Source organism: Pieris rapae, chromosome 19 (genome assembly GCF_905147795.1).
Source record: "Pieris rapae chromosome 19, ilPieRapa1.1, whole genome shotgun sequence".
NCBI lineage: Eukaryota > Metazoa > Arthropoda > Insecta > Lepidoptera > Pieridae > Pieris > Pieris rapae.
This window is the reverse complement of record NC_059527.1, coordinates 8,218,298-8,244,902: the sequence shown is the minus strand read 5'-3', so window position 1 is coordinate 8,244,902 and position 26,605 is coordinate 8,218,298. Positions and strand designations below refer to the sequence as shown.

Sequence of the window (26,605 nt, the reverse complement as noted above, 5' to 3'; positions counted from 1 at the left end):
CAAAGTAAACAGTGATGTGCGGTCGCTTACTATGTTAAATATATTATATGTTTATAAAAAGTGAATGTGAAGTGAAATGTGAGAAAATTTTTGTAAGTATTAGACATTACTATGCTCACATTTATTATCATTGTTTCATATAATCCATTGTTTTAAATGTTTACTCTCTAATTAAGAGTTATATGTTACTTATAAAACAAATTTTAAATGTGCAAAATTATAAAATCCTTTTTTGGATATGATTTAGAAATCGTAAATTAATTTGTAGGTGCCTGATTAAATCTATATAATGATAGTTATTATGTCGTGTGCCATACTTAGACGACCCGGTTTACATACTATGCCTTATTAATATACTACTATGTTCCAAGCATTTCTTTTTACTTAAATATGATGAGGAATATGAAAAACACAAAATTGGAATATACTGAACTGAAGCATACAAATAAAAAATATTAATAGAGAAAACAAAATTATTTAATAATAAAATTAAAAGAAAAATAGTTTTCCGTGCAATCGAACCTTTTTTATTTAAACTTTACCCACTGGAACCTGGCACAGAATCTGTCTGTGCGGCCTTTACCGCCTGCTCATTTGCTTCCCGTCCAGCATAAATAATAATTTTTCTACTTTACATAGGTATTCATAAATACTTTAAGTATAAATACGTTTTAATTTTTGCGATAATCTGAATTATTTGTCATTAATACAAAAAAATCGCACACATACATATAGTGTCGAAACATTATTGAACCCGTTTATAAAAAAATTTTCACACTGTTAGACAGCGACAAGTTATGCGCTTACATAACTATGTTATCATTTAACTGTGACTTTTAACTGCAGACGTGACAAAAGAAATTCGCAAAATATTATGAAAGTAGTTCTAAGTAGTTTAGTTTTAAAAATGGAGTAAAATGTATACTTAAATAATGAATGAATTCAATGAGCGAAAATCCATATAATATATCATATTGACTTGATTTAAATCAAAACTCACTCTTTCGTGCTTCTTGCGTTCACCTTCGAACAACTGTTTTTTCTAATCAAGTTTTCTCTTGCTACCAGATTGTAAGTTCAGTTAGGAAATTGGAGTTCAGCTCTCCGCCATTCGGTGCATATGTCCCAAACATACCTGTTGAAACCTGTTGCATATTATTTATTTATTTATTGGGAAACCAGACAGATACATCCTTATAATAAAAACAAAGTCAAAAATAAAACACAATACAAACACATTGGATGCATCCACAACAGATTACACTTATACAATATTAGGTATAAATTAGACGATGTTGGTGTCGTCTAGGAATTTGTTCTTTGTAGCGAGTACGCCAAAAGCCGCTAACATGACGAAATTTACAATAGTGAAACAAAAACAGTTATATCTTCTCTCTCTTTTCTGTCTTGTGAGGACCAGACTAGATAGTAAAATATATCATGTAGTTATTAAATGTCAATGAATCCAAAGACAAATGCCTTGAGGGTTTAGTAGATTTGACAGCTCTTTAGAGCAATGGCATGGCAAAAAAACTTACCGCATTTTGTGATATTACAGTATCACTATAAGTCAATATGGCTTTGTCAACGATGCAGCACGTGTTTGCTTTTCACCACCGAATAGGAAAACGGAAATGGAAAACTTTCTCACTGTATGTAAAGGAAGGGCCAGTTTTAATAACTTAAATTATATTAAATCTTATCACTGGAAAACACGCCAGTCGAGTTAAATAAATTAAAAAATGTCAATGATAGTAAATTCTTAATCGACCGTCTAATAGACATCATTACTATACTAAAAATTGATGATTCAATTAAAAAACTCTCAAAGCGGTAATTAATGAGTAAAATCCCATAGAAAGTTCTTCAACTTTGTAAAGTACGTTAATTTTTTATTGATCTTTATGATTGGGCTTAGCTACGAATTCCTATAGGAACATAATGCTGGTATATAAATTAATGAAAACTTTATATTATATTATTTATTATTGAACACATTAGAGAACTTATTATACAATGCTTATTAGTTCATTTTGAATATATTTTATGGATATTTGAAGAAATTTTTATTTAGGTATTCTTGCTTTTGTTATTTTTTTTAATTAATTAGTTTTTAAATAAAATGGGAATAATTGAATTACTTAAAAGAACATCCATTATCTTAGTTTTACTTAAAGTTAAGAGTTATTTATGGGTACATTTTGATTAATTAGGTGTTTATATGGAAATATGGAAAAGAAGTCAGTCATCTTTTACAAAACAAGTAAATGTGCAATTGTTAATTTTAATTTTATTGACAATAAGACAAAAGACGATTGAAATTAATAATTTCATTATTTTAAGTATTTCTTCTTATAAACCTAGTTACCAGAAAACTAATACCTGCTGCACATAACTTTCGATTCAAGATTTGCTTACATTTCTAAGTGACGGAATAACATAAATCACTTCGTATGCAGTGCAGTGCCTGGCCTAGAAACAACTCACTTTCACGGGATAACAATGGACTATATAATTAATAGATAATGCATATTACAGATTTGTATGACTGCAACCTGGAAGATATAAATAAATAAATCAGTGGCGCTACAACCTATTTAGGTCCTGGCCTCAGATTTCTGAATCTGTTTCATGATTATTTTTAAATCTAATAGGCAAGTAGGTCATCAGCCTCCAGTGCCTGACTCACGACGTCTAATTTTTGGGTATAAGACATGTCGGTTTCCTCACGATGTTTTCCTTCATCGTTCGAGCAAAGGTTAAATGCGCACATAGAAAGAAACTCCATTGGTGCACAGCCCGGGATCGAACCTACGACCTCAGGTATGAGAGTCGCACGCTGAAGCCATAAAAGTCATAGTATAAAAACTCTTTAATAAATTTAAATTACAACAGTATGGTCTGTGCTTGGTCCAATCCTTATCTTAATATATATATTTCTTGTGTGCGTGTGTATGTGACTGAACTCCTCCTAAACGACTGGACCAATTTTGATGAAATTTTTTGTGTGTGTTCGTGGAGATTCGAGAATGGTTTAGATTCACAATTTTGTCCGCTGGACAATGTTTTTTTTAATTAATTAGTAGTTGTTGATTTTGGAATGTTTTACATTGGATCCGACAGACGGCGCACTGTCAAATTTTAAATAATATTCGAATTTTAATTTTAGTCTGTCCCGACAGTTAGCGCTGCGATCAAATTAAAAAAAAGTTTTGTTATCATTGTGTTATTGTAGACCATGTGCTGGATCGTTAGATATTGTCATAACATTTGAATAATAATTTTCATCAAAATAGTCCAGAATGTTTTAGCTTATTAAAAAAAGTTTGAAATTTTCTAATTAAAGACGTATCTAGACAGGACAACGTCTGTCGGATCCGCTAGTATCTTATAAATGTCTAATGTGTAATTAATTATTTAATAACAATAATGTTTATATTACTGTACCACACCCTGTTTTTAGTTTTTATAGTCTCTTATTGAGTGCTGACAGATTAATTAACAGTGACGAGATAAAAAAAAACCTTTCATTTTATTCATTACACGAAATTGATCTTAATGTTTAATTAAAAGTATATATAATTGGTATTAATACTTCTGCCTTAACTAATAACACGGTGTTGGAGAAAATAAATGAGATTGTCCAATTAAGCAGTAATGTTCGTAATCGTAAAAATTTATTTATCAAAGTTTAAATCACAAAGTTGGAAAGCCAAACACAAAAAAAAGTTGAAGTTTATTTTTTGGATAATTTAAAATGAAATCAATAAAATTTTATATATTTAAAAGTTATAATTACTTGCGGCTGAAGTATTGTTTAGACAGATTGTGGTAGGTCCAAGCCTCTCTTGTAGATGGAACGCCTGGGATATCGGGTTCGATTCCCGATCAGGGCAAGATTTACCATTTCTTGTGTAACTGACTGAACTTCCCCTCCACAAGCTACCAGAAATAGGTAATTGCATGAGCGATCTTCTTTCCGGTCGTAAGTCTGGACCACTTAGGTAGAATATCTTCCTAGAGATAGAAGAGAAAAAAGTTTTACTTAGATCCAATAATTATATAAAAAATCATATAAAAAAAATATAACAGTAATTACCGCAGTCATATACCTCATTTTTATAAAAAAAGTTGCTGTTAATTATCAACAAATGATTACTTAGGTTAGTTTTTATTATTTTTGAAGAATTTTGCTATTATTAAAAAAAACTATAAAACCGAAATTAAACATACATTTAACGGATTTAAACACGAATTCACGTGGCGCAGACTTTCCAGTGCTTTATAGCTTTCATCTCTGACCACGAAAGCTTTGTTTAATATATGTATCCATAAAAAAACTCATAATGACTTCATCAAACCCATATCAAACCGTAACCAACAAATCGACTAAATATTAAGAAATGTCGTGAGTTGTTGCTTCGTGATTATATTTGAGATTTGACCTCAATCAGAAATAAGTCGTGCATTTTCCGTCCTGGATGCTCGAGCCATGTAAAACGATTTGGTATTAAGAAAGTCAAATGAAAGTGTGTACTGAATATATTAAACATTTAAGTAGTTGCGCCCTGCGGTTTTACTCACTTCAAATTTGTTGAGTCATATCGTCGTAGGATATAGAGTATATATAACTATTTTATTTCGCTCCAAATGGGACATTGCTTTAATTTAGGTCAAAAAATTAGGAGAGACAGAGAAATGACATTTTTTTAATTTTCTTTATTTAGAAAAGTTAGTTGATTAGTTACGAATCACAAAATATAGGTACCAAATATTTAGTTATATTTATCATAAAAAGAAATTTGTTTTAATATAACTGGTGACGATTTCAAATAAGAATGAAATTCTCGGTACGTTTTTATATGTTCAGCTCAAATTATCTGAAAACGGGGTTTTTCGTCTCGCAGTTCATATTATAGGAGACACCGGGACACCCATTGGAAGACGGGACAATCGCGTTCAAAACGGGACATCTGGTCACGTTAAATATAATCAATCGTTTATAACTGGACTGACGAAAAATTAATGGAAACCCGACCCTTAGATCGATCTCGTGCTGCGCGAACTAAACTGATAAAATCATTGTTAAAAGGAAATGATATCCTACTATTATTGATTTAAAGTCACCGTTTTGGCTGGTTTTATTCAGCCGTAGAAGTCATAATATGAGATACTATAGGTACAATGCCTAAGTCTGGAATTTTGAATCCCATGAAACACCGTTTCCGATGGGATGATAGTCCGGAATAACATGGGAAGAGGTACAGGACTGAGCTTTGCATACTCAAAATGAATTTGTGTTTATAAATTCCAATTCTGAATTCGATTATTTGGTTAGCGTGTGAACTATACGCATTGATAAAGTTTAATTAAAATGAAATACTTGTACCGGTAACAATTATTTATATTTTCATTAACAATATCCTTAGTAATTCATCATTCTGTGAAAAGTGAGTTGTCCAGATCATTAAGCCGATATAAACAACTTTTTTAACGTACCGGAAACTTTTTTATATACAACATTTTTATAGCTAAAATTTTACATACATAGAAGTAAATGTTATATTGTTAGTTCATATATATACGTGCTCAGCTGACATATTAGCACCTTAACTATCAGTTTAAAATATATACTATTATGTCAGTTAGGGCCTGTTTCACAATGTATGGATAAAGTGCCAAATAGCTATGCAACACATAAATTATTCGAAAGACAAAAGTTCCGAATAAGATACTTGGCATTTCATGACAAATAGCGCTATCTGACAGTCGTGAAACGCAAAAATACTGTTTATCCTACAAATAAGTAACAAATAGCTTATTTGGAACTTATCCGGACATTGTGAAACAGGCCCTTAATATTAATCCTTACCCAAATACGTCGCATTCCAGACATTAAACCTGTAAATTACTTTTTAAATTATTTAAATCACACATACCATTTAAGTTATCATTAATAATAATAAAAAGTGCGTGCCTACAAAGTACACGTGTCAGAAGTGAAACTTCATTGTAAATTAATTATTTATTACTAAGGTAAACCAATAGGTCATGTACCATATAATCACTCCATGTATTTGTATTTTCAAACTGTTTACACACTGTATACATGCGAATGATAATATAAATAAATAAAAAGTCTGCGTTTACTGTACAGGACATTATGTGACAGAATTACGACCTAAAGTTCTAATGTGTAACTAATTTGTATTTTTACCTTTTTTGTTAGTGCATCAAATAATCTTTTTTTTTCATTCTTTAAACTGTTTTAAAGAAAAATACCACATGTATTGGTCTACGTAGAATGCATTATACAATCAGATTCACAATATATTGAAAGTAAAACATTACATGTAATTGTTTGATTGCAGACACCGGAGGTTGTTAAGAACAGCGTGTTGAACAAATTGCTGGAGTTTCTACACCATAAGAAATATTGTATGTCATCGCTTTTACTTTTCCAAAAAAGGGAGAACCGGAAATTCAAAAAAATATTAATAAGCAACCGATTATGAAATATGAACAAACCTTTAAACTTAAAATTACTGTGATTGATATGAGAAATGGATAAACATCTAATCTAAATCGAGAAGAGAAAACTTGATGTGAATTTAAACAATGAACTAACGATGTTTAGAACAACGAACTGTTACGCAATACGATTTGCACTCACACCAAATGAAGATTAGCGAGCAAAAACAATGCCCATTTATAGATATGCAATTGAAAGTAAAAATTTATTGAGCGTTAAGAATTTGCGGATGATTGGAATGAGTATATGAAAGGTCATCTAGGCTTTTTGAAAGGAAATGAAGAAAATGCAGTGAACAATAAACCAGCGGATGGCGGGTAAGTAATAAAATATTTTTGAAATTGGACATTACCGTTAAGTATGTTTTTTCCTTTTTCTTATTGTATTTGTAATATCTATTTTTGCACTTCTTGCCTACCTTATGTAATTTAATCCATGTTTTTTTTTATTCCTTTACTCACAGTGGTTGCCTGGAAGAAATCGCTCCAAAGCGATAAGGCCGCCAGTTGCTTTTCATCAAATTATGTTTATTTTTTTTTCCTTTTACGTAATGCAACGAAGTGTTAATAAATAAATAAATTACCTTAAGTTGTAACGTGTCATGGCAAAAATGTGGCGGCGGCCATGCCTCGGATTGTCTCTCTCCCTAAAATATGGCGAGGGGGCCGATGGCTGGCCATGCGTCATACTCGTGAACGGGTGCTACTCGTGGTGACTAATAGTACTTGATTATATTCGTGTATGTTGTGTTATTAGTTTCTACTATGTATTTGCGTGTTGTTCCCACGAGAATGTAAGTGCGTGGTCCTATTTCGACTATATACCTATATAGATGACTAATCTTTGTTTTTAATTCATTTATTACTAAAGATGTCATTTGGAACATGGTGTAATGGTTGCAGCTCCTTATAAACGTTGTGTTAAAGAAAAAATGTTGGCAATTAAAAAGAATGGCAGAGAGTTTATTGCCATCTTCTCTTCCGTTCTACGCCCTTGTTTTGAGAGCTGGCAGTAAATGTAAAATTAGAAGCATTCAATGTATATTTACTTTTTTGACGTTCATAAGTTTACATTATGTAACCTACATGAATAAATTATTTTTGAATTTGAAATTGAAATATTTGTGCGTGTCTTACGCTGATTATTTTTCTTTATAGACATCTGCTATCGCCGTCATATAAATATAATATACATATAAATATAATAAGAAAGTGTATTTAGCTGTCACAAAAAAGAACTATTCACCAGACGCAAAAAGCTTTTCATAAACTATACATGCTAGGATTATAAAAACTTAATTAAATTTTTCCTTTTTGTACATATTATTAAAATTAGAGTTTTGTTTTGTTTGTAGTGCGTTTGACACTCACAGATTATCTATGATTTATTCCTCATGAATGTATTTAAAAAAGGTTTAGGTTTAGTATTAGAAAATACATTATTTTCCGTCGATATGTTAGTTTCAGTACAATGGGAAATCTTAACATGGGCCTTTACACTGACTAATAATGATTTGTCCGAATCATTACAGAGAGTTAAATCAGTATCGGCTTGCTACTTCACAATTAAGTTATTATGTCTTTGAATTCGTTCCGCCTTTGTCGCTTCCATACTTATCGTAAATAACTATCTTTCGTTCAATGACGCTTTGATACGGTTTAATAACATAGATACTGTTATAATATAATGCCATCACGATTATTAACTTGGTTGATTAAAAATATGCTTGCGATAAATTTTTATTAGACATAGAAATATTACACGGTAAATTGTTTTTTACTGAATTTAAATGGAATATAAAAATACACAAGAGGGTATATCTCTATATGTGTGTATATAACTGAACTCCTCTTAAACCTATGTGTTTGGGTGGCGCCCTGGATGGTTTAAATACACAAATCAGTTATTTATCTAAACAGCAAATAAACCGCTGGTATATATATGTATGTATAAATCTTCAGTGAATGTGTTCGTTATACAACTGCAAAACGGCTGGAACGCTTTTGATGAAGAAAATGTGTGTGTTAAGGACAAGGATTGCCTTGAGTGCCAAAATTATAGGCCCGCACGTGAATATTAGATTTTCATTGATTGATTAGATCATTAATTATGTGCAAAGTGTAAATGAAACTGTAAATAACTAATAATACTGTATTTTGAATATTTTATTTCATGGCAGTGACAAATGACGTTATAATACACAAAATAGTGCTTGTGTATGATTGAGGCTAGAAATTTTTCCCACCATTCATGCCACTCTTGGCGATGTCACCTTGTTTTCTGTTTATTGCGATTTAATATACTTGTTGATCAAATAGTTTTAAATGTATTTCAATTGTTTTTCACGCTCTTGTTTATATTTTCTATTTCGGTGGTCAACGTTTAACGAATTATTTCCGTGTGATAATCATGATTTGTTTATAATTTTAGGCAATCATTAATTGTTTTGATGACAAAATAAATGTTGTAGGTAAAATTTATCATTGCAAAATTTTTTTGAATATGGACATAACCTTAGGCACGAAACTTAAAATCGTGTAAACTGGCTTAGTTTGAAATTATAGAACATTTGAAACCAAAATACTTTTGATAAAAGCTTGCGACATTTCTTTGAACTAAACGTATCGTAGGTATGTTAAAATATATCACGAATAAGTCGATTGCTTATCAGTGTACAAAAGAATAATTGTATATGTGCAAGTAAGTTATAAGAACTCGTAAGAGCTTCACTTCGGGCCAGCTAGTATGTAAATTATACCTTAATATTCTCACTTATTTGTTATCGGTTAATGAAATTGTCTTAATACATTCTCTCCCTTCACTCTCAATATGAACTCGATAGGACGACATTCCAACGAAGAGAGTGAAGATAGATTTGCCAGGACCCATATCTATTTTATATGAATTTTCGTTCCTAGCATCACTTTTTACAAATTGTTTACGAACATAATTTAATTATTCATAGCAACAAGTATTTAAGGAACAGTTCAGTACTTCAGAGCCCTTAAAGTATACTTTCGTTATTTTGGTTGGTAATTCTTACATCATTATACATAGAACTAAACTGGGTCTACTTTCATTTGATATTGAATTTAATAAACTCAAAAACTAGTTTTAAGGTTTTCTCCAATAGATAGTGCGGTACCTGCTGAATGCTTATACATAATTCTAAAATAAACCTCCTTCGGTTGCGATCTCTTCAGCAAAGATATAAAATATACGAAAACGCAGACGAGTTGTGAGGAAGCTAGTCGTGGTATATTATATAAGACTATTGGCCGATTTGTGATGCTTTATCAGCAATATTATTGAACCATGAAGCCCTTAAATAAACAAGAAAACAAAAGATATAAATAGCCACAAAGAAAGTGATGAAAGTGATTATGTCATTGGTTTTTATTATATCATACAGTTTTGTTCTTTTAAATTTATAACATACGTAAATAATTATACATTTTCTAAGGTATAGGTTAAATGACTTTTGACACTGGCTTTTGTCGCAGGAGACAAGACTGCGTAGACATCTATATTACAGTAGTAGTAAAACAGAAGTACGATTAAGTTCCGACAGCTGAAAGTACAACATACACTATAATTTTTTGGTCCCAAATTTGAGACCTCCTAATCTGCAATCAAACGTGGTGACTGCTTATGAACCCTCATAAATAAATAGACAAGTTCTAGTTCCTATTAAATGACGCTGGCCCTCCATTCAACACTTGCACAAACTTTACTGGAATCGGCTCCAAGTGAATCTTCCAAAGGCGTTCACCAATACAAAAAGCGTACTCCTTCAATGGTCTCCAACGCACCCACTAACATGGGTGTCCATAGGCTGCTGTAACTGCCTTATCTGGTTATCCGTTAGGCTCGTTTGCTATGCCCTATCTTGTATGATATCCTGTCCGGAAAATATATACAATATATATTTTTTATAGAACAGGGGGCAAACGGGCAGGTGGCTCATCTGATGTTAAGTGATTTGTTTTCCAAAAGGCACAAAAGTATTTATTTACCTTGCTTTCTATTATCAACTTACCATATTTATCATTATAATCTACCAAGTCCCATTTAGGTTTTACGGGACTTAAATCGCTGCATATAAAATATATTTTCTCTCAATAGACCATGAAATTGTCACCGACTCACGTTTAGTACGAAAGCGAGGCAAATCGAGTCACAGATTACGTCTACTGATCTAATCTGTACGGTTGTAATTATGATGATAAATTATTGATTATTTTAATAGACCAGAAGAAAATTGCTAGGAATCCAGTCGTTTTTAAAGATCTTATAATAATAAATACAAGACATTATTGAACTTAACTTCATTTGGCGCGTTAGGGAAAAATGAGGGCTTAAATTTTTATGATGCGCACGCACACCGTCACATTGAAACCCTGAAGTTCTAACTATACAACATATAAGTTAATTTTTTAATATTAATTCGAATAAATTTTTCTTAAAGATTTTTATCTTGTTTCTCCAAAGAAATATAACTTCTAATGCGTATACATCTGGAACCGATGTAATGGTTTGTGGAGTAGGAATGGTAAACAATGGTGGTTGTCTGGAAGAAATCGCTCTAAAGCGATAAGGCCGCCAGTTGCTTTTCATTAAATTATGTTTAATATATTTTTTTTTACCTTTTATGTAATTCAACGAAGTGTTAATAAATAAATAAACAGTTCCTTCAACCTAAAGGCCCCAGTGGCAATTTTTTAAAATAGATTCTCGCTGTTGACCTGATGGGTCTTGACAGCTCGGACAGTTTTGTAGAGCGTACCTCGGCTCTAATGGGCTTTCCCCGCAACTAACCGAAGGGTGTCTCCTGTGTGTGCCGCTAGGTCGTCAATCGCCTGTGGCAGGACAGAAACTCACGGGAGTGAGCGTAGTGCGAGAGTAAAGGAATCCCCGCCTTCCCCCGTGAAGGCAGTTTTTAGTTTTTACCCGTATCTAACAATGAGCTCAGTAGATATGTTTTTTGATGGAACAAGTAATTGGCATAAGTTACACTGTTTGTAAAATTTAGTATTCAAAATTTCGCTTTACAAATTTATATATCTTTATTTTCTTTCTATACCTTTCTGGAATAGAGTTCGTAAAGCAATTAACTTAAATACAACTTTTATAATATAAAGAAAATCAAAATGTGAGAGAACAAATAAATTTCCAGGCATAGTATTAGTCTTTATCACAAGTAACTAAAATTTTGTAAAAATTTCGATAATCAATTAAAAGCATATTAGAAACTTAAAGTATAGTAAAGCGCCATCTAGCGCAACACTAGGTAAAAGGTTCATTTTAGCATTTTCCGTGCGTGAAAATATATTAAGTAATCATAATGAAACAAGAACACAAAAAAATAAAATATTTAAAAAACCCAACAAACTGCTTTTATTTCCAAGAAGGAAATAAATTAACAAAAGTTTGTGACAGACAGAGACATCTCTATTTCGGTATCAACACTAATGTTAAATTGAACTTAAGCACATTGTCAGTGTTTATTTGTCTATCACAAGATGGCGTTATAAACTAAAAATATAATAGTTATTTGTCGCATATTTTAACGTTCATCATATCACATTGTATTCATGTATTTTAAAGAATTCACCTGGCATATTTTTATAGGCATATTTTTTCATATATTTTCAGAAAATATCTTATAAAAGTCAGTCCTTAATTATTGTAACTGAAAATAAATAATTAAATATATCTTCATTCGTAAGTCCTGATGTTGCAGTCAAAATAGATTACCGAAATGAATTACAGTATACAGTACGTTTTAATTGTCCAGCGAGAGACCACGATTAAAAGACCATCGTTAAAGGCTGGTGGAGTATCTTCTGAACACTAACTGGCACGACCGAAGGCTCCAGTGGCTAAAATAATTGCTAAGTTGTATAAATACTAATTCGTACCGATGATTACTTGACAACGGTACAACTTATTAATATGCTTAGCTACGGTGTCTCCACTCTGAATCTGAGATTAATGTCTGATTAGTTAAAGGCTACTTATGTAGCTCAATAAATGGCATATAAATCGACTTATTCTATTTTCTATAATAATATGTTCTTGCATACACGACTGACATCACTTTGCCATTTTTTTTTTAATCCTTCAAATGTATTTTTTTTAAATTTGTTCATAAGTGCACACTGCTACACGCTGTACGATTAAATATTTGATAAATAGTAAACAAAGTTAACTTAGCTAAGTATGCGTTATAAGAAGTAGTACAGTATACCGTTGGTAAATGGTAAATGGTCGTTCGACGATCAGTTTGTCTGTAGGCACAGTTGTTGACGCGTGTGTGTTGTGAACAATTTTAACGGTAAGTAACGGGATCTTATCCTATGGGAGTCTTCTCTATTTAAATCTATTTATGTAGGCGGTTATAATTTGAGAATATTCAACGATTATTTTTCTTACAAACAATTGGTAATAAATAATATATTTAATTCATAATTTTGTGAATGTTTATATCCTGATAATGAATGACAAAGGCCTGCAGGATTAATTAAATCAAAATAAAATTCTTTACATTGTTTATTGTTAGGTTGGGTCAGTTAAATGTTGTCAAATCATAAACAAAAATACTATTCTTAAGTTTCAAATTCAGTTTTGAATTTCCTATGTGAAATCATTACAACAATCATTAAATTATAAAATAATAGAAAATGTACTCCACCTAAGTACTACTAGAATATTTATAATTATACTATATTATGAAAATAATTACATTTAAATATATTTATACACTTCCATTTAGTTACATTCAGAAATTCTGTAATTAAATCAATATACGGATATAATATATTTATTCCAAAGTGGAAAACTGATTTTAAATTTAATTCAAAAATAGCTATAACACTTTCTAGAGAAAGACATAACCTATAATCTACAGGTATATGCGCGCATAACGAGCAAAAATCTGGAAATAAAAAAAAATTACTACATATGACGAAATTATCTAAAAATGCAAAAAAATATGTAGATGCAAGTTGAGCTATATCATTAACAGTTATAACTAATTAATATTGCTTGATTATTTCTGATACATTATATTACACGAAATCAAATGAATATTCTTTTATTCGTATTGATTACTATGATTTAAAAAAGCCTACGTTTCAACAATGAAAACTGAAATATTTTTATAATATACAGTACGTAGAAAAAACATAAACAAATTGATTTGAATTTCGAATATAGAAGGCATAATTTTTTGGATTTCCTATATCGGCGTCCTTAAGCTTAAATTAGGTATTTAAGCTAAAGGACGCCGATATATAGCCAATACAATGTCAATAAAACGCAGGTGAAAGTATTAATTCCAATGTCCATCGGTGCAGTATTTCCCGATAGTTCGAGAAATTAAGGTCACTTTCGCTCCGTAACTGATATTCAATTTTACTTTGGATCATATTATTATATGACCTATATTAACATGAATAAGATTCAGTTATATTTAATAATGTAAATTGAACATTGCATAACTGAATTACCTTTAGCTAAAGAGGATAAAAACGTATTATTTGGATTGTTATTTAATACATTGATTGTGTTGACCATAGACACGATCCTCTTATTTAGTATTTTGCTTCAGGCTTTTGACATCTGTCAATCGCTTGACTATGACACATTGATTTGTCAAAGATATTTATTTATTTATTATGCATTGTGTATGGAGACGTTTAAAGAAACATTTGCATTTCTTCGATATCAAACCCAGCATAGATACGTATTAAAATTCATAATAATTACTATCTGTTTTAAGAAAAATAATCTTTCGTCTCTCTTTGTCAAATTGTTTTTAAGCTGAAGGAAAGAGACAAATGATCATTTTAGTTAAAATAATATAATTAGACTGTGTAGGAGATTTCGTGCCGGAAAGCAACAGAAAGAAAATTATATGTTGATTTTATTTCTTTAAACTCAGACTGTTATGTTAGAACAAACAATATTCCTTTAAATTAATATTTTCCCAACTTTAGGTTTGCTTTATTCTTTAATTTTATTATTATAATACTAAAGATTTAGATTCTATAAACCTCAATACGAACTCGTGCTAAATTCCTCTATCGTTAGCTCGTCACGCTTAACGGGACTATTGCCTGACCTTTAATTTTAAAACAATAGAACAACAATTGTATACACTCAATTTAGAGCTTGAAGAAAGTATTTGTCATAGATTTAAAAGGCCTGTATCAAAGCCTCCAATATCTTGAATATAATTTAGAAGAAGTGCGTGCGTACAAAGTACACATGTCAGTACACAAGTGAAACTTCTTTGTAAATTAATTATTACTAAGGTAAAAGACTCGGTGATTATGTACCAGTATAATTTTATAAAATCTGTAAGCAAGTATACAAATATATCTATATTCACACTGTTTATACACTGTATATGTGCTAATGACAATTACTACTAAACGAATACATCAACCAATAGCGTGTATTTTTCTCGATCTCCCTTTCTTACTCTCTCTATTGCTCTCTCCCTTTTCTTCGATAAAAACGCTGCACATTTACGTGACGTTCCATAAACATTTTCCCCTTATGCGCCGTAAGAAGAATCACTTCAAAAATAAATCGGACTATTTAAATTAATTATATAAAGTTTTTTAAGAGCTTAAGCACCGCAGAGGATGAATTGCGTGCTGCCTTTATTTATTTATAAACACTTCGCAAGTATACGGAAATATAGTAGGTATAATTAAATACAAAGGAGGGCAACTAGCGGCCTTATATCCAGGCAAAAACCTGATATATGATATATGTAAGGTATCATAATATGTATAGTATGATAAGGTTAGCGCAGGAAGCGCAAAACTATATAAGTTACTTAGACAAACCAAAATGGAACCAAAATATTTGTCATAAGTGAAAGAGACAATAATAAAAAAGGAGATAAAAAAAGTAAAATGCACATGAATCAAGATAATTTCTGTTCAGTCACATAGAATTAAAGGCCTATGTCTGTATAATGTGGGAGAGTACGGTTAAGACCATAAGTTTTGTCAACAATTCTGATTTATTGTTATTCTCATTAAGACTTCATGTTATTCATATGACATTTAAAATCACATAAAAAAAACAATCCAAAAAAATAGGACTAGACCAAATTAGGCCGGCAAATATAGATGGGACCGTATATGGACAAAATGATTGAAACATAACAGTAATTATGTAACTATAACAGTCACAGACGAGCGATGGCAACGTTTAATGGTAACTTGTGGTAAATTGTAGTTCTTGGAGGAAATAATGCAGCTGTCACTTAACTATACTGTTGCGTTAAAATTATATGTTGGTTTGTTAAGTCTAGCGCGTAGCGGAAGTTGCGACAAAAAGAAAATTTTGTAGAGCCTATTTTTTTTATTGTGTTTGAATGTTCTTTAAATTAAATTTTATAAACTGAAGATAATATTCTATTTATTATTATTATTACCATGGAGTGTTTAGAGGAGTTGTTCGGATTAATACCTTCAGTTAAGTTCATCATCGTACATCGAGGCCGCCGTCCTGAGCGTTTTTCAAGACAATTTTTTCCACACACCACCGCTTTGTGGAACCAGCTGCCCACTGAAGGATTATCGAACCAATTCGACTTAGGGTCCTTCAAGAAAAAAGCGTACCAATTCTTAAAAGCCGGCAACGCACTGGCCAGCCCTCAGGCATTGAGTGTCCATGGGCGGAGGTATACTTAATATCAGGGAGCGTCCTGCCTGTTTGCCCCCTGTTCTATAAAAGAAAATGAGTTTAATATCTTCTCTTTCGGTGCCTCTCTATTACAGGAGGTTTGCGGTTAGTCTCATACCTATGCCATATACATTAACTCTTCTGCAGACGCAATACCCATCCCTAACGTGGCAAAGCAATTATTTTTCCATCTACCTACACGCCTTTTACCCTGGATTTTACCCAGTATAATTAATTCCAGGAGTTGGTAGCGGTCAATATGTGACCAAAGTTTTACTCAATTTAATTATTAATACTTATAAATACCAAATTGTTTGATCTACCTAGTCGCTGCGTCAACGTTCGTTTTGTTCGCACGTGTAAACCAATATTAAAATTGACATAAAACATCACCCCGTATACGATGTTGGAAAACCTGTATGTGATGGAGTGGAAACACGAACGCATTCCGATACACGCAGCTCTGTTATGTGATTAACATAATACTCTGGCCTGCGGGAATGATAGGTTAACTTATAGTTTCAACGACACGTTCTACGTTGATTTAAAAAAAAATCAGCTTATATACACACCCTAAATAATATTCAAAATATATACGTAGGTTGACTGATTGACATTAGTAGATTTTTGTTGATCGCGTCTAACTTTGGATGTTTTTCAAAACGTATTATTCCTTTTTGGAGGGATTCTAGACTTTCTGTATTTCTTGTTTATTGTTCTGATTATCTTCTGATATCAAAACATATACTTATTACTTCAGCTACGGTATTTGCTTATAAACTTAGCTTTGTGACGTGAATCCAATTTGTTGTTGTCGAGTTTTATAACTCTTTATAAATATCATAATTATAAGGAAGACATGACTCCCTCATTTAGAAAGTACGCACATAAGTAATCAAACTTCTTTGAAGAATACAGTAGCCTTTTTCGCATTCATTAACAAGAGACTAAATCTCGTTAAAAATTTGTTAATATGATAAGTTTCAACTATTATGTTTAACGCCACCTATCGCCGCGAATTTGGACCAAAAAATATTAAAGATATATTTAAAGGAAAGCAATTTAAATGTGACCACTTAGAAGAAATCTCTTTTAAATGATCGGTGAATATTCAAATTTCGAATACGAAATTACCGTTGAGGAAAAGTAAAGTAGGCTAATGAGCCTTCTTTTATTGTGTGACATCCTTATTTGAACTCTTGGCCTTAACAAAGAAACTTTCGAAAGGTTAATTGTATCAGAGACTATAGGGGCTAGTCACAGAAATGTATTCTATATACTCAGCTGTTCAGAGGGAGTTTGATTCCTGGAAAAAAATCGTGACAACGTCATAAGAAAATACTGATGGAATGATTGCAGTTCAAAAGAAAATTTAATTTGTTTGATTTCAATTTAAGAAAAAAAATCCAAACAAATGATACTTAAACGTATATTATTTTTTTTAAATACCATATTTAGAACAAAGTAGATAATGCAGAAAACATTGATTTTAGAGAAGTTCAGTACGCTTCTGTTTTCTTCGTTACTAGCGGTTTATTTGAATAATATTAATATAGACTATACAACGGTTTCACCGTTCCATTAGCCACCGCATGTTAAATCATACATAATTTATAGAACTTTATTTATTTTTACATTATTTAATATCATATCAAATCCCAACATACTTATATAGTATTTACTATTCTTAACCGAATAATAAATATAAAAGTAAAACCAATTTACAAAGTTTGGTCCCCGTAGCAGTCGTTGGCCAGAAAATGCTAGTAGCATATCCTGGCTGGATTGCGATACTTATTAGTTAATACTAATAATAATTTATTTCAATTTGTTTTACAGGAAAAACTTACATCTAATTGCGCTAGTTATATAAACAAAAATTAGTCAGGTTTATCTGACGCTTAACTAGGTGTGAACCTGTATTTCAGCATACAGCGCCTAACCCCTTAAATATATTAGACAAAAAACTCTAGCATCAAGTACATGACTCATTGGCGAAACTTATAACTAAAAAAACTATAAAACTTATGTTGAGCGAGGTAATAGTTTTGGGATTACCGGTACAATCTACCAAACCCCAACCAGCCGAAGTCTCTACTCCAAAACTATAATCGGAGGAAAATCGAAGTTGAAGGGCAGAGTTTTATATTTCAGCCGATTATAATTTCCGACTGCTCTACCGCGATTTTTTGCTTGTCCGAGGTAGGTGTGATGGGGCTAACGTGTCCATACAAGTAGCATCCCACATCGATGCCCGTCCCATTTTCTTGCCGCTTGCCATCTAGCGATGAATCTAAAATGGCTGGAACATTAACAAAGAAACTAAATTAAAGGTTTAATTATTAAGATAGCAAACTATTCAATTACAATACGTGTAGCATAGCAATGATACTCAACCCTATGAGATATCATTATCCTTCATTTAATGTATAGTAAAGATCCTGAATGAAATATACCTCCAAAAATTAATATTGAGGTCCATAAGGATTTAAAGTAACGGAAAAGTAAACGGGTTGTTATCTAGGTCAGTAATGCGGTGTTTACGAAGTTCTGTGTCATGGCCGAGAGGGCATTCACCTATGGTGACGTTGCTCTAATCGATATTAACTTTATAGAAAATAAGAAAAATCTTATGTTTCTTCTGCAAAGAATCGGGAAGAAATATATTTTTAGTCTTTTTTTACATAACATTTTACAAGTGCTTATGTAAGTAACGTACATTAGACAAAACAATTTAAATAAACCATTCAAATATAATATTATAAAAGTGAAATTATTTTAGATAATCATAAGCATGTCTGTCTCTATATTAATGAAACCTGAACATCATTAAACACATGAAATTATACTTCTTTTGCGGCAATGACAAATGATGAGAGTAATTTTTTATGATGCGCGCGAACACTGACACCCTTTTGAAAAAAACAAACTCAAAAAACCCGACACCCTTTTTCTTTCGTTTATGTCGCTTTTACTACAAACGTACGCTACGTACGTACGTATGCTACGCTCATTTTATATTTTAATGATAGGCAAACAGGCAGAAACCTCTTCTAATGTTAAGTAATAAAAAAGAGGTTAACGGAAGTATGGTATGTTTTACCGCTCCATCACCAAAATAATGAACTCGAGCCACATCACTCATTACATCCTTTTCTATTAGCGGACAAACATAACCACATATTAGTTATATGTTTCTTTAACAGAAAATAACCACTTGGAGTCAGTATCTTTACAATCGCACTGTGTTGTGCAGTGCCTTCAGCTAAACAGTTTATTTATTTATTAAGTCTACAACATCATGCATATTACGAAATCTACTGATTATTTTATAAAATCTTCTTTATAAACTGTATGACAATTTATCTAAACATATACAAGAAAAGACAAACACACAATAAAAAAGAATAAAATTACCAAGATTTTTTGGTACTTAAAGCAGAAAAAAATCATCAGCAAAACAGCGAATTAGTTTCAATTAAACAGTTATATAGTCTACTAGCAGACTCGGCCAAGCGTTGCTGTGCCTAAGGTTTTTGTTATATTACATAGTAGTTAACTATTCAAGGGAAACGGTAGGAGAACTTATGTGAAACGTTGGTATTTTTATCACAGCGCCATCTGTTAGAATTGTAAATCAAAAAAATCAAATAATAAACAAATACTTGCAATAAACTAATATTGCGAGTATAAATTGAGATATAAGCTATTCTATCTCTTAAGTTGGACCAGACTGCTAACGGTGTGCCAATTTAAGTTAAAATCGGTTAAGTAGTTTAGGAGTCCATCTCGGACAAACATTGTGACAGGAGATTTATATATATTAAAGATTAAGATAACTGTAGACTTATATATATTAAAGATTAAGATAACTGTAGACTTATTACAGAGTTTGTACCTTACTCTGGAATAACTACATACTAATGAAAACCGCATCAAAATCCGTTATGCTGTTCTTAAGATATGATGTACAAAAACACAATTTCCTCTTCAAAATATTTATTGAATAGTTTCTTAGGAAAATAAGAAAATGTATTGAAATATGTACAAAGGAATTTGCTATTCGTTGCACGTAGAATAATATGCAGATAAAATAATAAGTTGTCGTGACAAAGAAAGTGTGTGAATCAGTGGGTATTTCTATATGATATAACCACAGGAATGTATGCATTAAAACTGAGATAAAATGAATACCTGCTTAGTTTTTGTTTTTTTTTCATATAGTACTAATAGTTTTCTATAAACACTAGCTAAAGTAGGATTTAAAAACATTTGTTCTATTCTTATAATTATTATAAAATACTAAATATGCATTAAATTTTTTCTTAAAACTAAGCTTTTTTATTCAAACCTTTTCTGGGTATCATTTAACTATCAGAGTATTTATAATTTATGTATACATTAACAAGTCTTAGCTATAAAACCAATTAAAAGATTTTGATTAATTATGAGAGCAAAATAAAGATTTTTATGAAGAGTATGATTTATATAGATAAATGTTGAGGGATCTCTGTATTTTCCCATATTTACATTTTCCATTAGGAATCTCACAGCTTGTTATTTTATTACCATGTAACGGTATTTGTACGAGAGCAGGTTTTTGATGCCTATTCCGGTTTTTTCTTGTTTCTCAACGGGTCATTCTCGAGTTCACCTCTGTTGGATGTGAAATGTATATTATGTTTCTTGTTATAAAAGAGACTAGGCTTAACTAACGGTATGAAGCTTAGATATTCATTAAAAAAACAAAAACGTTTTAACAATTCTTAAAAGGCCGGCAACGCACTCGCGAGCCCTCTGGCATTCAGAGTGTCCATGGGTATCACTTAACATCCGGTGAGCCCCCTGCCCGTTTGCCCCCTGTTCTGTAAAAAAAAACGTTACAAGGCATAAACATGTTATTTAATAGTTTTGAAAACCTGAAACTGGGTACTAAACGTGTAGTAAACGTATTTTTGTATTGTAAGTGGAACCATTAACTTATATTTTTTTCTTTGTTACAGGTATTGCGCAGTGTCAACAATGACGCGACGAAAAAGTGATTTTAAAAGAACTTTAGTTTTAGTTGTATTTGTGTGTCCGTTTGTGTTTTCGCGACCTCAAGAATCGTTAACCACTTCGATTAGTTATGCTGAGACGACAGAGTCACCGTTAAGGTATAGATTTAGGGTTGATAGTTCTAGAGTATTAGATAGAGTACATAAATCAGGTAATTTTTACAATACGAGTTTTTTACAGTACATAGCACCGTTTATTCTAGATCAATTTCCAGGAGGTACTCAAACCAATAGAACTAATAGATTATTACGCAAAACATTTAAAACAAAACAAAATCGGGTGAAATCTAATTCTGTTAATAACCCCTCCACTGCAAAAACAATAAAACCAGTAATTAAAAAAGTTATAACCAAATGGACCGATAGTGTAAAAGATGATAATTTAGAGTTTTCTCGAGAAGATGAAGATAATATGTCCGCTAGCTTAATCCACAATTATTATACAAGTACAGAAATTAATGACGATATAAATGCACACATATCAGATAAACGATACTCACAAAATTACTATCCTCATTCGCAATACTCTGAAGAAACCCATATTTATTCTAATAACTTTCAATTTATTGATAAGCATCCATATGCTTCCTCAACTAGACCATCATTTATATATAGTAAACCCACACCTACTCCTATTATAACAAATGTAGGTTATCCTCCATCTTGGCATGATCACTTTCACAGTACACAAAAACCAAGCACTGTAAAACCTATAAAGTATACTAAACCCCCTTACAATAATTACCCAAATTATCCTAATAACTTTGAAGTCACAACGTTTCCTCCAACTACAGGTTACACGGATAGAATAGTTATAAGACCTGAAGAATATGCTGCAACTTCTGATGACTGTCCAACAATTTTTCTTACACTTAACAACACTTTCCAGGGTCAGGGCAAAGAAGCTTGTCCTGATTTAAATATCGCTGTTAATACAAATGTTGTGAACAAAAACGTTGTTGTAGAATCAGAAGAAGATACAGATAGCACATTAACTGATATATTTGGATTACCAGATGGTAACTCTGAAAGTGAAGAATCTTCAAATAATTATTCAGACGAAAACGAAGAAGATGAAAGTGAGGCCATTGAGAGTCTAGAGTTGTCGAATTATAATGCAGCTAATGACGCTATACAAGCAGAATCTGCTGAATATACAAATTTTGCACAACAGAGTTCTCCTATATCTGCGTTATCTCGTCCAACAAAAGATGACGAAGACGATGGATTTGGTTTGTCATCTATAATAAGTTTCTTTCGCCCTGCTATAAGTGCTTTTAGTTGGCTGGCGTCAATCAATCCTCTTAGTTTTCCTGCTCTTTCCTTTATACTGACTCCTATCATACTTCTAGTTGCTAGTACTTCTGGGATTGCTGCATTATTCGCTCCGTGGGTATTAACTTATGCTAGACAAGCTCCAGATATTGGCTTCTATGGCCCTCAAAGGAGATGGCTTGATAATTATGACACGTGGAACTCAAACTTAGCTTATAGTAATTGGATGCAACGGCGTGTGCTTTCTAGATCCACAAATTTAAATGTACAAAACAATGTAAGCCGTAATAGACAGGCTTGGTTTAATAAACTCAAACAATGGATGACAACTGTTAGAGAAATACTAAATAATAGAAAACAAAGCGTTAAAAGGAAAAAAAGAAATATAAATATATAATAACATACAACAAAAAGTAATTACTACAATTAGGATTTAGAAATAGGACAATTATATAAAATAAATAAGTAATTAAAAAAATCCATGATATTGGTTTCGTTTTCTTTAAAGAATATTTTTATTTGCATTAAAAAAGTGACTGACGGCAATCGTAGTGTAAAATACTCGTTTAATTGTAAAATGTTGTTACCGTTAGTCTAAGTACTTTATTTAGGTATAATTATATTATTTAACCATTAAATATAATTATTAGGATGTATCTTATTTGTAAGATATTAGTAATTCTTCAACACATATTGTGTGATTAAAATAGATATAGGTAATTAATTTATTCAGTTTTAGATTTAAGATATATTTTATTATTTATATATTTATAATATTATATTTTTATGTATTATAGTGTTATTTAAGCAGAATTTAATTAAAATACTGAAAAACTATTTTTGTTTTATTTTGATATAAACGCAACCGCATACATTAAGACAGCCCGTTTCCAATTGAGAGACATATATGTATTATATACATCTAATTTATAATTTCAGGGTAACTCCGGTTGTAGCAGATGTACAAAATGCATATTCCCCAACGATTGGAGTTCCAATTGCTGCATTAGAAAGTACACCAAGAGAAGTGAAAAATAAGTCTCCAGCCATAAAGGATTCTATTAAAAAAGTTGCAGATCAATTACTAGAACCGGCTGTTAATAATTCATTAGATACGCCACTCGTACCTGATACGAGAATACCCCCTAAAATAAAAACTCAAGTCGTACAAAAAAATAAAATTCGTACAAGAAATGAAGACGGAGATGAGATTAATGATTATTCACACGCTGGAGTTGCTGTTCCTGTATCAATGGAAGAGTTGGAATTAGAAAATAGAGTTAGCCCTCCTCATGCTGAATCATCCACAACCAATGAAGGAATATCAACTTGGATTTTGTTAAATAACCCAGTTAATAAAGAAAATTCCACATTAGCTACCGAACCAACTAAAATTGATGAAAACAAGAAATCTAAGCCTACGAAAAATAAACCTAAAAGACCTCAAAATAAACCATCGGTGCCTAAAAGACCAATTATAGGTAGCACAAATAAATCAGACTTGGTGGCCAGCGGTTCTGCAATTAATGAAAATGTCTATAATAAAATTAAAGATACAGTTCTAACGAATGTTCAGAAAAACAAGAATTCGCCACCTCGTGTAGCCTCTACCACTACAACAACTACGATATCAACTACTGAATCACAAATTAAAGAAATCACCAACAAAGAACAGGTTCCCATTATTCCTGTCGTAAAGGTTCCTTCAAAAGCAAATAAAAAGAAGGATAAACTAAAGCATAAACCTAGTACTACATTAGCTCCCGTATCAACTCAGTCAGCTTTGCTACCATTAGAAGCAAAAGAACAAGAAATTGAGTTAGAAGTAAGTACACCACCTAGTACTACAAAGAAGCCCAAGCGATCTACTAAGAAAAAGACCAAGACAAAGAAACGTAAAGTTTCAAAACCAAAACCAGCTCAAACATCTTCATCTACGGAATTAAAAACGGCAAATAAAACAAAAACTACAAAAACATCTAAAAAACCTACAAAGGCCACTGGGCCATTCACAAGTCAAATTTACAACTACTTTTCTAGAGAGGTCATGCCTTCTGTTGGAGTAGGCGTAATTGGTTTAGCTGGCTTAGTAGGTATTGCGAGTTATTTCTTATATCCCTTTGCCACTCCCGTAAGGAGAACTTTCGAAGTTGACAAAAAAGACGACATTTATAAAAATAATGCCGAAGAATATGCAAATGAAGGCAATGGTCAACCTGAAGAAGAAATGTTGGGAACAGTGCTGGCAGGTATGCCCGCACATGCCAAACAGAAATTAAACCCTTACGCGGCACAGACTAATTATAACGCCCGTTATCCGGCAAAAAAGGAACAACAAGATATCAGGTATAGGCATGTAACCAAGTACGATCCTAATTACGGCGTGCATTACCCACAACAAAAAACTGGTATTGCTCATGGTGCTGTTTATTCTGAGCCTTTAAATTACCATCGTCGTCCTCAGTATGAAACAAGGCATGCATATACTACATCTTATCCAGCTGTTGAACCTATATTTGCCGCTCCTCAAACTGGACCGTCAGATGCAACTTCTTATGGCGGTGAGTCATCGGGTTCGGTTGTTTATGGAGTGAAACCATCAGCGGACACAGATTTTAAACCTGTGTATCCGTATGATCCTCAGTTTTACGGAGAAACAACAACTAGTCCTGTTACATATTCTCAGACATCTATGTACCTTGGTTCTAATAATGAATCAGAACAATCGGAAGAAAATAAATATAATGAAGATTCAAATAGTGATAACGAAAGTGCAGAAAACAAATTCGTTGTTGGCAATGTTCCAAAAGAATTAAGCGACTCTGATACACCTGCAGTTGTTCCAGAACATGGACCCAGAAAACTAGATAGGAAACGTAGAAGCTTACGTTTGAAAAGAGGTGTCGCTATTGAAGAAATTTTAGAAGCTGCAAATAAAAAGGAAAAGGAAGTTTTTTTAAGTAATGAAATAGATGAGGCTCTTGGATATGTACCTCATATTCCACAAACAATTGAAAATGCCAAAATGGAGGAATTAGTTGAAAGCGTTTCAACTATACCTATTGAGGACTCAAAAGACAAAACAACAGACATGTCAAATGATATAGAAATTACAACGAAGTCATTTAGAATTTATGAAATTTTACCATCTTCAAGCTCTCAAGCTGATATGAAAAAAAACAGTGATATTACAAATACAGAGAAAAATTTACAAGCAGATACAACAACGGAGATAAAACTGGAAAGTACTTCAACCATGTCTACTGTAACTAAAACAACTAAACAGCCAACAGACTATCCAGAAATCCTAACATATCCACCGGCATCGACTAGTAATGGATTTTTTGGCTTCTTACAACGATTGGTTGAGTTTAAGTACAGATTAGGTCTAAGTATACTACAAAATACTTCAAAATCTCTAAATAATTACTTAAGAAGTATGGAGGAATCAATACAGAGGGCGGCATCTGATGCATCTCATTAGGATTAGTAGATTTATATTTCTAGAATTGCATTTATTTTAGATTACATAATATGATTTGAGATTTTTATTGAGACTGTTTAATTTACAGCAATTTTAAACATTACAATTATCAAAAATTTACAGATTTGTGACGCTTTACTTGCTGAACTTATTTTACAATACATTATTTGATTTAAAGTATTATTCTACTATCAAAAACTCTTTAGACTGTTAAATAGGAGGCTAATTAGAAGCTCAGGGTTGTTAATTATAAATAAAATATTTTATTAATACTTAAGTTATTAATTATATAACTTCAGAATGTTGTCCTCGATTTTCTAATATTTGAGGTAGACCTGCTGAATTTATATATGGTAGTAGGCAAGTTTTTCTACTATCTTTAAATTTAAGTTTTTAATGAAGCTAGACTGTTTATATAATATAATGTGATGTATTTTATATGTATAAAACTTAAAAAACAATCGTTCTTACACATCGATTATTGTATATTAATCAGTTTTTGTGTACATGAGTAATTATGATCATAACAAATAAATTTTTATGATGTTA

The 26,605-nt window shown here is 31.7% G+C and overlaps 1 protein-coding gene across 2 annotated transcripts; it reads left to right on the top strand.

The window, feature by feature from the left end:
- LOC111003953 lies at positions 1-26,605 on the top strand. 2 transcript variants are annotated; one of them, XM_022274752.2, is made up of 4 exons: positions 1-92; positions 6,372-6,849; positions 21,244-21,396; positions 23,512-26,605. In XM_022274752.2, the coding sequence occupies exons 2-4, from the start codon at positions 6,779-6,781 to the stop codon at positions 26,054-26,056; spliced, it is 2,769 nt and encodes a 922-aa protein (XP_022130444.2). In that variant the 5' UTR covers positions 1-92; positions 6,372-6,778; the 3' UTR covers positions 26,057-26,605. The 2 variants fall into 2 exon arrangements, with proteins under 2 accessions (XP_022130444.2, XP_022130438.2); XM_022274746.2 differs by lacking the exons at positions 1-92; positions 6,372-6,849 and adding an exon at positions 12,793-12,869.

Excerpts from the sequence above, each read along its gene's own strand:
- LOC111003953 (XM_022274752.2), top strand. The coding sequence starts at position 6,779 with ATGAAAGGTCATCTAGGCTTTTTGAAAGGAAATGAAGAAAATGCAGTG. Across the intron at positions 6,850-21,243 it reads AATAAACCAGCGGATGGCGG|GTATTGCGCAGTGTCAACAA; the intron begins GTAAGTAATAAA and ends TCTTTGTTACAG. Across the intron at positions 21,397-23,511 it reads ACGACAGAGTCACCGTTAAG|GGTAACTCCGGTTGTAGCAG; the intron begins GTATAGATTTAG and ends TTATAATTTCAG.